This window comes from Nyctibius grandis, chromosome 1, assembly GCF_013368605.1.
Source record: "Nyctibius grandis isolate bNycGra1 chromosome 1, bNycGra1.pri, whole genome shotgun sequence".
NCBI lineage: Eukaryota > Metazoa > Chordata > Aves > Nyctibiiformes > Nyctibiidae > Nyctibius > Nyctibius grandis.
The window spans coordinates 49,549,534-49,564,626 of NC_090658.1; the positions used below are offsets into that span (position 1 = coordinate 49,549,534).

Genomic DNA, 15,093 nt, shown 5'->3' on the forward strand with positions numbered 1-15,093 from the left:
TCCATCACAAAAAAAAAAGTATTAAATATAAGAGCACTCAGTCCTCTTAACATTTTTCAGGTACAGGGATAAGCCTTTTATTAAATCCCAATATTTGAGTCTATAGAGACATACATCTAGTATCACTGTACACTAAAAAAGTTAAAGCTAATACAGTATCTTCAGCAATTTAAATTGTGTACAGTTTTTAATACTTAAAAATGCTAATCCAAAATTATATGGCTGCATCTTCAATGTTACCAAATGCAGAGCTCTAATACGCTACTGAATACATTTGGCTGCTTACTCCTAATTCTCTGAATTGTTATTATGCCTCCCCACAACTCAGGTGTCAAAACCCAGAATACCTCCTTCATTTATTTATTTCTGAATCCAAAAAGTAAAACATTTCCTCCTTCTACTCACATCCCAGTTTGGCAAAACTGGCTCCTAAAAGACACAAGATTCAGTTTGGAGGCAAGGACACCCTTACTCCATATGCAAAAACACTAGAATTTCAAAAGTCAGTGGCATAAAAGTCAGGGCTAGTTACCCAGGGCTTTTGTTCTTAATTTCTTACGGCACTTTCTCCTAAGCCCTTTACATAGAGATTAGAGAATAGGCTTTACAGTCTAGTGATTTCACCCCATACTAAACATACTTCCCCCTCGCCCTATACTTTTTCATTTTCAACATCTTAAAAGAAAAACAAAACTTTAAAATATTCCTACATATTTATGAAATATTCTGTAAAATATATTATAAAATACTATGTTTTTCAAGTGTTTATTTGAGATAACTTCTGGATCTCATTCTTGAGGTCATCACTTGTTAATAATCAATACCGAATTCCTGCTAATAAACATTTACCTCACACTGTCATATATCCTCAATATAGATGCATGTCATGTAAAATATGCTTTCCCATAAGAAATTTATTTTAGCATCACAGTGTTTCTGCTGAGACAAATTAAGACTGTTCTGTTTCTCTGGAGTGTCCAGTGTAACAAGAAAAAAAACATACTTTAAAACCATAGCACTAGATACAAACACTTTTTTTTCTTCTGAGGAAAACTAGAAAAATTCAAGGAGTTACTGAAAGTTATTTGGAGCACACATGTAATCATCCATCAGTAAAAGCCAAGCTTAATCTTTAAGAAAATTACGACAAATTCTTAAAAGGATGAAAGGCCTTTTTTTTCTGGGGGAGGGATGCAGGAGGGAAGGAAGGTTGCATTATACTACCATGTAAAGTCTTGTATTTCCTGTTTTTCAACAGCTGGAAGCTTGCCTCAATGTTGTTTGGAACGCATTCCTCATACCTCACTGCAGCGGGCTATGGATTCTGCCATACCTATGGCAGGCAAAGTTCCTGCTCCCCAACCAAACAGGCAGCTGTTCTTTTTAAAGGCTTCTGGTGGTTCAGAAAAGTGATACATGTGACTTAAGGTCCAGAATTTTGTGAGGGGAAAAAAAAGGGAACAATGTATCTGGGGTTTTTATCTGAAACAACAATAATTTTCTTTTAATTCAGAAATTGGAAAGGTCAAAATTCTCAGAAAGATGGGCATTAATAAACGATACAGAAGAAGCAGCAAGAGGTATAAGGAAAATGTATGAATTCTATAGAAACTTGTTCATTTTCTATGCGTGCATAAGTAAACACGTTGCATGGAAGAAAGATGGCCTGTATTCTATTTATGACACCCATGACTGAACAAAATTAGAGCTAAAAAGGTGCAGAAAATATCTAATTTTTTTGGCTTTTTTAAGCTTAGAAAATTGAACTGGAACGTGCCTCCAAGACACAAGCTGAAGAAGCAAGAACTATGATTCAAGAGACCAAGTCAGCCACTATTGCATACATCAAATTTAATTATCTACCTGACAAAGCTTTTCCCAATGACATTGTATGAGGGTTCAAATAAACCTGGTACTGTTTGCATTTAAAGTAAGTCTCACAAGTTATTTTCCCCCATGACAGAAGTACACATACAAAGATACATATACATCTGTGTGTACTGCTTATCACAGATTGAAAACTTTTATTTCAAGAGGTAACCCTCAATCAGAGAGCAGTCCTTATCAACAAAGACCAGGCAGGAAACTTATTTAGAAAAAAAGGTTTTTTTCAAAAACACTACAGCATGTAAATGTACAGTAAAAAACACTATAAAACACACAGTGTACAGTAAAAAGTGCACAGGTTTTTACTATTCACCTACAGTCACTAGTGAAATTGTTTATGTAAAACTTGTGAAAACTGTGGCTTTCCATGCTAAGGAGGATGCAATACAAATAGATCTCATGACTGGGTTTATGCAGTTGTGAGTCAACATTCACACCTCAAGTAGCAGTGTTACAAAAAAAAAAAAAACAAACACACACGACTTGTGTAGTGAACAGAAGTGAACAGTCACTGTAAGCATATCAACTCAGTGATTCATAATACAAATGTACATTTTTGATCAACAGAAAAAGACAAGACAGGCCTCTCTTCACAGATATATATTTTAAATGCATTACTCCACTAAAAGGTGAACCCTACAGCACTTCAGAGATGACAATTTTAAATTGATTTCGCTAATCCAGTGCTTGAGACAATGCTGGGAAATAGTATTGCCTTAAAACCAGACTAAACCAAATGATAAATATCAGATCAAAGAAAACAAGTAAGTCCAAAGCTGAACAAAAATGTTCACACAAGGGACTGCACCTATTGACTTAAAAAATGGTTAAATCCACATTTGAAAAGCAGCAGATTTCCTGCACAAGTGCCTGAGTGCTGAGTTTCGACAGTAAGAAGTTTAAAAGATTGGTTTGGCAGATTTGAAATATCATTTTGAATTCAGGACTATTAAATTTCAGCCAAGATGTGCACTTCTAGCACAAAGAGCCAACAGCAAACATTTTTGGTAAAGGAAGATTCAGTGAGGAATGTGACAGACAATAAGGCTCCTTCAAACTAATGTGTAAAAGTGTTACCACGTAGCATACTGCAGTTCAGTTCTCAGAAAGAAGGTTAGCCAGGGAAACCACCCTGGCCAAGGCTTTCAAGCTTCTCCAACTGCCTGTAATTCTTCTTTCCCAGCTGTTATACCTGCATGTTCTCACATTTCCTATTGCTGTCAATTCTACAGCTCGGGGTTGCTTTTTTGTGATGAGGCAGGGAGAAAAGCCTTAAGGTTTGGCCTCTTTTTTTTTTTTAAACACTTTATAATTTTTATTTCAGGCTTGCAGGATAAATCTGAGGCTCCCATCCTAAAAGATGGCTTTTTGTCATTTTTCTCAGCCTTTAAATAGTATGAATGAACAACTGAAGTCAGTAACATCCCTGAACTCATCAGCAGCCGTACTCACAGATAATCTAGACGGTATCAGCTATTCAAAGTGCTGCCGTATCTCACTTCTGTCTACCCAGTCTATTTCTATTTCTGTCAGATTCATTTCAGTTTATTGGTTCATCTGCATGACTTGGAAGACAGAGGCAATTGCCAATTGCCACATTTACAGCCACAAGCTACTGAAGTGCATCCTCTACCATACTGTGCAAAATCTGATCTTCAGTCCATAAAACAGTCATACAGCCAGCAATGTCAGCAGCTCTGGAGAAGTGGAAAAATGGGACGTAATTCCAGTAGCCAACTTACTGAATTTGTGCAATTGCACAGGGCATGAAACTGAAGTCTACCAGGTTCTTCTGCAAGAATATAAACAGCTAATTTTTTAACAGAAGTACACTTCTACAGGAGTTATTTCTATAATAAATACAAGTATCCTGAAATGCCTTGTTCCAAAGAGACAGACTAGACTCTACAGTACAAAGACCTGTTTTTCACACTCTGAGATAAAGATTTAAGAAATTGTAAGTTGAGATGCCACCAGATTTCAAGCTTTGTGCTCAATGGTCAGGTGTTCCTGCAGAGCTCACCTATGCTTATTAGATCAGTACACTCTACAGAACTTTTCTGCTCTCTGGAATAATGATTGTTAATGAAATGGAAGTCTGAATTCATCAAAGAAGGCCTAAGTTTGAAAAGAGTTCTTTAAACCCCAGTATTGTACTCCACAGTCATGAAAAGGTGAGCAATGCTGCCAGACATATAGTACTTTTATAGTAGCCTAGAAAATAAAATGAGGAAACAGATGCAAAAAAAGTAAGAAAAGGACAAGGAATTTTGGTAGACATTTCACCACAAAGAACAAAGTGGCTTTGTATTCTTGTCTATTGGGCAAAACCAGAACATATCTGCACGTTACTCTAAACTCTAAGGAGAATCAAAGATCCATAATGATTCGTAGGTTAGGTTATCAATTTCAAATGCTACAGATAAAACTGAACCACAGAATCACAGAACACTTGGGATTGGAAGGGACCTCTGGATATCATCTAGTCCAACCTGCTGCTAAAGCAGGTTCACCTAGGGCAGATCGCAAACAAGACTCTACTGTCTAATGTAGCTAAATCTCTTCAATGTACATGGTTAATGTCAGACACCACCACAAACCAGGCAGCAGAAATACCAAAGGATGCTATGAAACACCACAGAGCAGAAAGTGAGGTCACTTTACCACTGGTCCAAACACTATTTCACAAAAAAAACCACCACGGATTTCATCCACTGCATCAACGCAGTCAAACACTGAAAAGCACAGTTAAGTTCCATGCCATTTACCCATTTTAACTATTAATTCTGCAAGCAGATGGATCAAAGAACATTCTTCTTTCTACCACAACACTGCTTGTAAACCACTCTATGAAATTTAGTTGTTAACCTTAGCTGGCAGGTTGAACTCTTTGGATGGTAGCACATTCATGATCTATTTGATGTTTGTTCACAGATAGAATAATTAAATTGCAGCTGACAAGACAGACAACTACTTCACAGAAGCAGTCCCTTGGAAAAAAAACAGATAAGCAAGATAGCTTTTAATCTGTCAAAAGAAACAAAGATTTACAGCCAGCAATGTTTTTAGTGCCTTATGAGAGAACAGTATTAAATACAGCGTTACCTTCATAAGTGTGATAGTTGTAGTAGGCAAAGTGATTCCTTCTCCCTGGGGTTAGAAACACATGCAGAGGACCCAGGTGAAGGCAGCACCAGCAGGACAGATACCATGCAGAACATGCGGAAGAGGGCAGGAAAAGAAAAGACAGGAAAGGGTGAAACTGTAGCCAGACAACACTTATTCAATTTATAAGGATGAAGTGCATTAAACTCTTTCAACTTTAGAAACTGCATAGAATATAAAGACATCAGTACTACAAAGCTACTGAATGAAACAATCCTTATTGTTTAGAAAAGTGACAACAAGCTGTTAGAAGAAAAACATGAACAAAAGGTCAGTCCCACAGGCAACTTGCAAAGGCTTAGTACACAGTGTTGCCACCTGTGGCATTTCAGATTGTTTTTCCTCTCAGTTAATGGATGTCTTGCTCCACTGCCCAAGAACAACGCTTTAATACTAAAGCAACTAGGCTCCACGAAGAGTAAGGGTTTAGAGGACAAAAAAGGAAATCGAAAGTACTATTAAAAGAACCCAAAATATTAAGATGCAAATCAAACCTCAGCATACAGAACACAATATAAAATACACTTAATATAGTCTGTGTACTGCTAATTTCATGTGAGGGTTTTTTTTTAAAAACAAACAAACAAACAAAAAAAACCCAAAAAAACCACCACAAACCAAAACAAAACCCTCACACTATTTGACTATTAATTTAATATTTTGTTTGCAGTTCTGGTGAAAGTTTTCAGCACCAATTTCCAACCTTGCTTCCCGAAAGGTAAACAACCAGACTTCAAATTGTAAATCACTTGTTTGAATACCCAAGTGTACTCAAGTTACACTTAATAGGAAAAAGAGCTGCAAATAACTGGATCACCAAAAATGAAAGTCTAAATCTTTAAACATGACAACAGAAATTAAGAGCAGGATTTGTATGTGTTTTATCAGTCGTTGTGCTATAAACAAACAAGGTCCCCTGGCTGTTCCTAGATCATAAAATTAATTGTAAATTACAACACAGCCCAGAGAGTTGTAATGATGCCAAAATAAAACCCAGCCTTACCAGTGTTTTGAAGGTTCCATATAGGCTGAAAAATGTTTAGCAAATAAGTTGGATTTAAAAATTCACGTTCTTGTCCTTCTACAATGTATTTTTCATGTATGGCACTATCAAATATATCTTACCGGGTATGCTACAGTGTACTTCTGAATGTAAAACAAACCAGATTTAAGCAGTGCTTTTCTGGTGTCCCCCCCCCCCCCCCCCCCCATCATAAGGTGACATGTTAAACTATTTCACTTATCGATTTTTAAACCCCAAAATCAAATCCAAAGCAAGCTGAAGATCGAAAAATTTTTATGGTTTTTACTAAATACTTAAAACCTCATATTTGAAACCATGCCAATAGAGACAAAGTCTTAGTGAATAATTTCTCTCCTTTTTTCACTCCAAACATTTGCTACTAAAATTCCGATATTACAGCAATATGCAGCTCTACCTCTAGACAGCTCCAATATAGAATCTGACACGAGAAGAACAACTGTTGTGGCATTCACTTGCACTGCCAACAGACTTTTTTGTGCTTCCAATGAAAGTCTTATTTTTGGAAAATCTAAATGACTATGTAATAATGTAATTTAGATTATCAGATAACCAGAATTCTTACCTGGGCTTAATTCTACCAGGTATGGTAGTTTCTCAGGAGGAAGGCAAGAGCCATAGCCAGACCCGTCAACTCTTTCCTTCCCCTTTAATGGCTTTCCATCAGTTATTTTCTTGGATTTCTTTGGGACATAATCAGGAGGTCGCCTTTTCAGCTGAAAGACTAGTATTCCTAAAACACAGTATTATACATCCTTTGAGTCTCAATATCAGTGAACAAGGACACATCCAACATCTATTAATTTGTAAGTGTTCCACAGCATTACTTTCAGCTTACTAAGTTCCTGACACTTCTTTATGTAGTTATTTAAGTTAAAACTATTTAAAAGATTAATAGCGTACTTCTCCACAGTGGATAATTCAGACACTTTAGGATAAAATGTAAAACCCTTCTACTGTCTAAAGACTTATTACTATAAACAGTGCTGACTGAAATAGTAAATAACTCTAAAAGCATCTAATATTAAAAGTACCTGAAAACAAAACACTTTAAAATGTATGTTCCAATTTCTTTCTTTACAGGGGGTCCACACCATGGCTTGCAACAACCAAAGCACAAAAATCTCTTGAAGCTTTTTAGACATACCTTTATCACTGGGCCACTCTCTGAATATCTGCAGTGGACACTCATCATCATCAAGAACAGTTTCTTTAGCACCTTTATCATCAGAGTGCTGAGCACCAGGAGGCAGCATGACCTAGAAAAGAATCATTATCAGTTTTCAGAGCTGTTAGTGGACAATTAGAACTGAGGATGCAGAGACCTATCTTCTGAATTTTTTTTTGTTTATAACGAGATAAATCAAAAGAATTCAGTAATTTGAAATGCATTTTACTTCCCAAGACTTTTTCTAACTCTCTCTCTCTTGCCTCTTGTTAACAGTTAAATCACACTTCCCCCAACACCAGATATATTTAAAAAGCAAAGGAAAGCAAGTTACACTTAAGGTAGACAAGACCATCTTCCCGTAAACAAAATTATTCCAATTTCTCAACAGCTAAGAATAAAAAAAAGAATTATCTGTGGAGGTGATAGTTAAAAAACAAAACTGAAGTTTCCTTTATTATCTCACACACTGGAATCAGCCTTTCATTTTGCCAATGCTGTTCCACTAATGCAACACGCAAGTGTCTTTAGAAATGGCAAGACAAGCTGCCAAAGAGAGTGTCATAATACCTCCTGCATCCTTGTCTTACCCAAACTTTACCTGGTCTACACAGAGACTAAGGGCACAACTGGAGCATTTCATACAATTGTTTCATGCTGTCTAGCTTTAAGGAAGAACCAAAACTAAGTATACTTTGGGAACAGAACCACAGAGCGTTCCTACCTTTTACAGCTATATCCTTACAAGGTAGAGGAAGGGGGAAATCTTGACTCATGAGTTCTGACTCTAAAGGAGACACAGCCTGTGATTTCACGCACATTTGCATCACTGCTCCCCACAGTGATCAAGCATAAAAAACAATGACAGGCAGTACTACAGTGCAGGAGTACCTTCTAAGTTAGAGATAGATCTTTCAAAGCTGAATAAAAGAATAAAAAAATACATTTTACTCCCTCATTTGTGATCCTAACAACGTTATTTAAATTTATCAACAGTTCTATTTCAAACAAACTACTCAAAATTATTCCCATTTCTGAACTATGACCCAGGTAACACCTTCTGAAGTAAAGCAGCTATTGGCTACTGCACCCTATTATGCTGCACCCCTCAAGAGGCTTTCCGCTCTTTATTTGTCGCCTCCTCTCCACACCCATTTCAGTGTTAACTAAGTTCTCACAGATCCACCTCAAACGTCCTTTCATCTTCTTCCAAGCAGGAAACAAGTAGATTTAAGATCAAAAGTATGTAATAGAGTCATTGGCCTTTCCTAAAACATTTTCTATGCAAAAACCTGGCTAAACATAGAACTAATTAAATTATCTTTAATTAGATTTTCAAATAGACAAGATATTATAAAATGAGGAAAACATTAAAATGTATAAACCAAAGGGAAACAGAAACACATCTACACTCAAATCTTATCTTGCCAAACCGCTCCTTTCTATTTCACATCCCAGATTTTAAAATCAATTATACCTACAGGATAATTTTGATTAGCTAATTAAAGTAACACTGTGTTTCAAGCCTTATTCAACAAGCAACAATTTTTAAATTCCAAAGCCCTAGAGATGGAAGGTAAACTAGTGACAACACAAGAACTACGTGCTACAGCATGCGTACCAGAGGCTGACCAGTACTGGACTGGGGAGCAAACCAAAGAAAAACCAAATGCAGTGAAGTTAGAGGACAGATGAGACAAATACATAGGTGTTACTACATGACCCTGATATTACTTCTGTCTTGGAACCTGGATGAGCATCTGTACTTGGTGTTGGGCTTAACAGCAGCAATGGTAAAGTAGACAAGTTAGAGAAGAGAGATCACAAAAGCACTAATCTCCTCACCCTCCCAGCCAGTTACCATTCCTCCCATCTCTCAGGGAGCATGAGCCGATAGCTCAGACATACCTAATTTTAAAGCAGCATGTGACATAACCTGTGAAAAGACACAAAACACCGTATCTGAGCTTATGCAGGCCAGGAGGCTTCTAATCATGATGAAGCCATTTTAGAAAACATCTCTATGCATCTCACTGCCTCAGTGTCACCCACAATGCTGAAATTCCTACATTTTAGGATAATGGAAAAACATGGGAACAATTTTATACTATGATTGGATTTTGGCTCATGGGTAGAGATTTGCTTTCATTCTGAAAAATACAAGATGCAGTTAAATATCCTTTCATGAATTTGAATCCATACAGACTGCTAAGATCGGGCACAGACATTTCCCTGATTTCTGCAGAGCACAGGAGATGAAGATGGGTAAAACCACCTTAAAATCACAGGTCTTGGAAGCAGGTTGTCAGCTGACAACCTACGATCTGAAACAAATTCATAACAGATAATTAGGAAGAATATACTCTGCTTCCTCATAATTGCATTCACAAGCATATACAAATTATCATAAAGCCATTCCAATACGTATTTATTTATTTAAAATGCAGTGAAACATGCAGGCAATACAAGCTAAGAAATTTAAATGACGTCCGAGGCAACTTAAGACTTAACTTCCAAGGCATTTGTTGGGATAAACAAGTAAAAGAAGATAATACTCAAAGACTTAAACACCCTGTGGTAAGTAATAGCTACAGATCGAGTTATCAGATCTATCCTTAGCAACAGTTTCATACAAAAAAACCCATGCTATAGCTGGTCTTCAATAAGCTTTTTTGTCATTTTAATGTTTTTAAATAAAAAACTCCTATTTACTGTATGTTTTAATATATCTGCTTATTCAAATGAGTTAATCCTCAATTTTCTTTACAAGTTGGGAACACAGGCTCTACACATGCCCCTGAAAAAAAAAACCAACAATGGAACTTGTTAAAAAAAATATTTAATGCCTCATGTCTGTAATGTCTATTTCTTAAAAAAAATCCAAAACCAAAACTAATCATCGTGAACTGCATGTTTTTGCTTGACATTACAAAGAGTTATTTATGCCTTATTCTTGAGTGAAAAATAAGAGCATGCTAAAACAGAAGTCTAATCAAGATTCTGCTTTTAAGAGTTAACTGGCTTGCTGCATGCCTCAGGTCTTATGCCCTAAGTGAATAGGCACAGGTCAGGTAGCTTGGAAGACTGTCTAATTAATTTGGTATCCTGAGACATGTGCAGTGAACCCCGTATTATTCAAGGAAACTCAAACCATGCAAACTGAAACAAACAAAACTTAAACTGGAACAAACTTGTATTTACTTGATTACACAGAAAAGCACTTTAGAAGTGCGCATAAAGGTACAGCCCGATACACCACAACGCAGGGTATGAAAGCAAGCAACTAACAGGAAACTGCCATTTAGAATAGAACTTGTCAATGGCAAGCGTTAAGAAAAATTTCTCACGATGTTCATCTTTCAACTGAAACTTCAAAAGTGAGTGAACTTTATTACAGGTACTTATGAAGCCTTATAAAGGTCTTGTCACGTAACTTAAAACCCACCTTAATAATTAAGTAAATGTCAACTGCTTAAGTCTTTGAAGCCACTTCACCTGCCACCCGAAGAGAACAAAACATTGAAAAATCCCAACCAATAAGGAACTGAAGTTACACAGTTCTACTGTACACTGTTTTAAACCCAACAAACAGTAAAGAATAGGAACATGTGCAAGATGACAGATTTGTCTTCCACAGACCACTGTAAAGTGTCAGAAGAACAGGGGCAAAAGCCTCACCAGGGGTAAAGAACAGTTGCGAGACTCCAGTGTAAAGAAGTACCGATGGCCATGACACCTATTTAGCACTGTATTTGTGAGTTTCCAAAAAAACCAGTGATGACAGACACATCAAGCTAAAGCTAGGATATTTTAATGTTTCGAGCAAGGAAAGCAACTTCATAAAATATTTGGCAAAAAGTAGATTTTAAAGTCAGGTTAAGAATACTCAACTTTATTAAAAAAGGAAGGATTATCATATTTAAAACCCAAGCACTGTATCAGTAGAGGCACTGAGAAAGGCCAAGTAGATTTTAGCCAACTACAATGACTTATGGTGAGTAACAGTAAGGTCTTCTACACTTTATAACGTATAAAAAGGATCTGCTGTTAGCCAGTGAAGACCACTCACATATTTCAAACACATGCATACAACTTTTGTCAATATAGAAACTTACTATATCAAGATATGTTGTTCAGAAAAGACAAAATATTTTCCAGAAGTGCTTTCCAGAAAACTAATTTAAATCAATTTGCTTCACAGCAAAGCCTTCATTAATCTTTCCCAAGATCAAAACAACATTCCTCACACTATTTTCTACATTAACTATCCCCACACAAGATCAGAGAACAAGGGTAGGTGAGAGGGAACACCACCACCACCATAACAGTGACTTGCAATAGTTTCCTATTAAACTTTTACAGTTGGGATCCCAATTACAGGCTAATGAAGACAAGGATAAAGTGTCCAGAACTTCATTAAAAATACATCTAGAACTAAGACAAAACTGTTGAAAAAATAAAAACTAAGATTAGTTCACTGTTACGAAACTACAAAAGCACTACCACCATACAGTTTCCTTATTACTAATTAGAACAACATTAGAGCAACATGTCAGTTCCCAGCTAATTATACCACTAGAGGCTGTAAGCACAGCAAAAGTAGACGCTAAGGTTACTCAAAGATATAATAAAAAAAAAAAACACAAATCAGAAAGCAACTTTAAGACCAAAGACATATCCACATCCTTTAGAGCAGTTAGAACGTGCAGGGAATAGAAAGTAATATAAGCTTCCCTACTGTTTTCCAGTGGCTCTTTAAGCACTGGAGAAGGGGCAGGGAAGCAACCGCAATATGATGAGACACAAACATTTTTCCTTTTCTTTCATCATTTTAAGGAGCAATAAATCCAACTTTATTAGATGAATAAAAGCCAGAAATGCAATCAAAGATTTGACTCAAACAAGGATCGAATGCTTTCAAATCTCACTATTCTCCTTCAGAAGACGATATGGACACAGGTTTGTAACCTTTAATCAGTACTGCCCATGAGACTTTTTGATAAAGCCATACCATTAAGAAACAGTAGTTCTATACCATTCATTTAGAACTCCTAAAATAATTAAATTCTGGAAATAAGCATAATTTTCACTTAAATGTTTAATCTTTTCCAATGTGTAATGAGGATAAGCTACCACAGAAAGGCATAAGGCAACAGCACGTAACATACATCTCTTATAATGGAGTTTGGACTCAGCACTTTTGCCTCTGAGCAGACGCTCTTAGTTCAGGGGAAAAGCACAAATTTAGGTATCCATAGGATTAACTATTAGTTTATACATCTGCAAACCATAAGCACATTTAGTGGTATAAAACCACAGTGCCAAATACAGAAATATGTCACTTTCATCATTAATGTTTATCTACATAGCAAGTAGTAATTTAGTAAGATTGGAAGATTTAGGTTTTAAAACCAAAAAATCACTTCAGAATTCCTGAGGCTGTTTGATTTTGTTCCTTGCAGTAGCTTAAAACTAAATGGAAAGACTCTGGTAGTTCTGGAACTAACTTTTTTTTTTTTAATCTAATATGAAGCATGAGAAGATTGTGACTTAGTAACTTCACTTACACGAGCAATACAATAATCCTTGGGATTTTCCTTCTCCAGACCATATTTTTCCAGTGCTTCAATAACTGCAAAGTCTGCAGTATCCGTAGTGGACAGCAGGATTGTCTTGTACGGTATATTTGGTTTTAAACTGTCTGCATAAATTCTCAGTGTCCCACCTTGGAAAGAAAATTTAATTAACAATGCTACCAGAGAATAAAGAGACAGACATGCAGCCATTTATTATATTTCTAACAGAATATAAGAACAAATCCTTTCAGAAATCATTTAGTCAATCCACTAATACAAGAGAAGTTATATAACATCCCTGAAATAAATTTGTCTCCACCGTTGGCAGAAACCTCCACTGATGCCTTCCTTTCTCTAAGCAAGTCTTTTCCCCAGTGCTTCTCCATTCTTAATATTACCTGAAGTTAAAACGAAACAATGACAATGCCTGGATGAAGAACTGACCTTTCCCATCTTAACAGCAAGTTTGTACTGACCTTCAAGATTCTGCCCTCTCTTTAAAAAGCCCATTTAAGATTTCCCTCACAGGTGATGTTTTCTACACCTCTAACTCCTTCTTCACTACTCTTCCACGGACAGAATACATAATTTGAGGTTTCATCAGTACTAACATTGCTTCGTTCATTCATTTAACGCTGATTTTTACATAACCACTGTGATCTTTATCCCTGCCCCCACGAATGTGAAATACTTGATCATTGTTATTCACGAGATCTACCAGAAACCTTTGTGCAGACTTGAACAATCACTCCTTGCCATCTTTTATTTGTGCTACTGATTGCATTTTTACATTCAGGTCATTCAGCTTTTTCTTAGTAACATGAATGACATTTATTTCAGAAGATTTCCTCACTTTGTCAGTTTAATAAGTCTAATTCTGTCCTTCACTCTTTCCCAGTTTAGCACTGTTAGCAAGATCAATAAGCATGTTCCCTCCCATCAATTTGCCCATCGCTAAAAGCTTTGACTCGCACTCATCACAGAACACACTCCTGTGAAATCTTACCTCTACAAATCCTTAATTCAGTCACACCATAGATAAATTAGCCATAAAGTATAAAAAATGTTGGACAAAGCAGAAGTTAAGTCAAATTTACAGGAGTTGCTGGCCTTAAAAATACTCTCTCAGTAAAGATTTTACTGTTTACAACTTAACCAGAAGAAATCTAAGTACCTGAGTCTGGTCTGCCATCAGAACTGCGAAATTCCTGCATTCTCTTCTCTAGTTTTTGCTGTCGCCGCCGTTTCATAACCACCTCGGGATTGGATATTGTGCGAGTGAAGCTGGTCTCAGGCATATCTTTGTAAACCTCAGCTGCCAGGCGAGAATTCTCACTGCCAAGTTAGTTTAAACAAAAAGAAAAAATTATCATTAATAGCTTAGAAGACACATATCCTCATCACTTTATAAAGGAAAAAAGGCAAGTGGAATCCATACATGTAGGAGACTGATTAAGTTATTGTAAGATGGTTTCTACATGAACTTCACTTTTGCTAGGATTAACACTGTTCATGTACCCATGCTTACCTGAAACAGACAGCAACCAATTTCAGTATTGATGGTTGCTAGTTTTTGAAGAAAAAAAAAGAGGCCTTCTACCTCTTAGGGGAAAAAAAAAAAAAAGGCATTAAAGAAATTTTACATTATACCCCTAACTTTATTCTGATTTACAATATTGCAAATCACGTGGAAGCAGTTAGCAAATGCTTGCAGCTCATGCTTTTTCTTTTGCTAATGCACTTAAATACAATTCTATTTTAATTTTAAAAAATTAAGATCAAGTTAAGTAATGGCACTGAATACTGGAAAGATCATGCTGACATCTGAAGAACACTGCATATCCATGCAGAGCAGTACTACATATATGAAAAACAATTGTGAACTCAGAAAGGGGGGGGGGGGGAAATATCAAGCTGACCAGCTAAATCCTCTATTATATGCCAATTAGTCAAGTAATTTCTTTCACCTCTGAGAATCTGTTATCAATTAGTAACTTTTCCTCATTAATTTTCTTTCTGGGTATGTTAAAAATCCACCATTAATTATTTTTTTTTCTGGTGTGTTAAATATGAAACCTACAGAATCTGGTAGAGAGACAGAGTTTAATTTTGTGTAGACCTTTCTCAGTTTTCTAGTTCTACATACAGTTATTCATGCCTGACTCCTGTGCTCCAGTTTTCTGTACAAGGATTAACATATGTCCTGCCCTGTCTCAATGAATAAGGTGCAGCAGATTTGGGAGCAAGAGTTGAAG

General features: G+C 36.4%; 1 protein-coding gene across 14 annotated transcripts in view; it reads right to left on the reverse strand.

Moving 5' to 3' along the window:
* AFDN (afadin, adherens junction formation factor) overlaps positions 1-15,093 on the reverse strand; it is a 130,824-nt gene that overhangs the window by 75,541 nt on the left and 40,190 nt on the right. For all 14 annotated transcript variants that reach the window (XM_068398043.1, XM_068398054.1, XM_068398033.1 and 11 more), the window contains exons 5-8: positions 14,013-14,173; positions 12,830-12,987; positions 7,242-7,353; positions 6,660-6,827 (exon numbers count right to left, since the gene is read on the reverse strand). In XM_068398043.1, the coding sequence (XP_068254144.1) occupies positions 6,660-6,827; positions 7,242-7,353; positions 12,830-12,987; positions 14,013-14,173 (599 nt within the window). The remainder of the gene's footprint in view (positions 1-6,659; positions 6,828-7,241; positions 7,354-12,829; positions 12,988-14,012; positions 14,174-15,093) is intronic.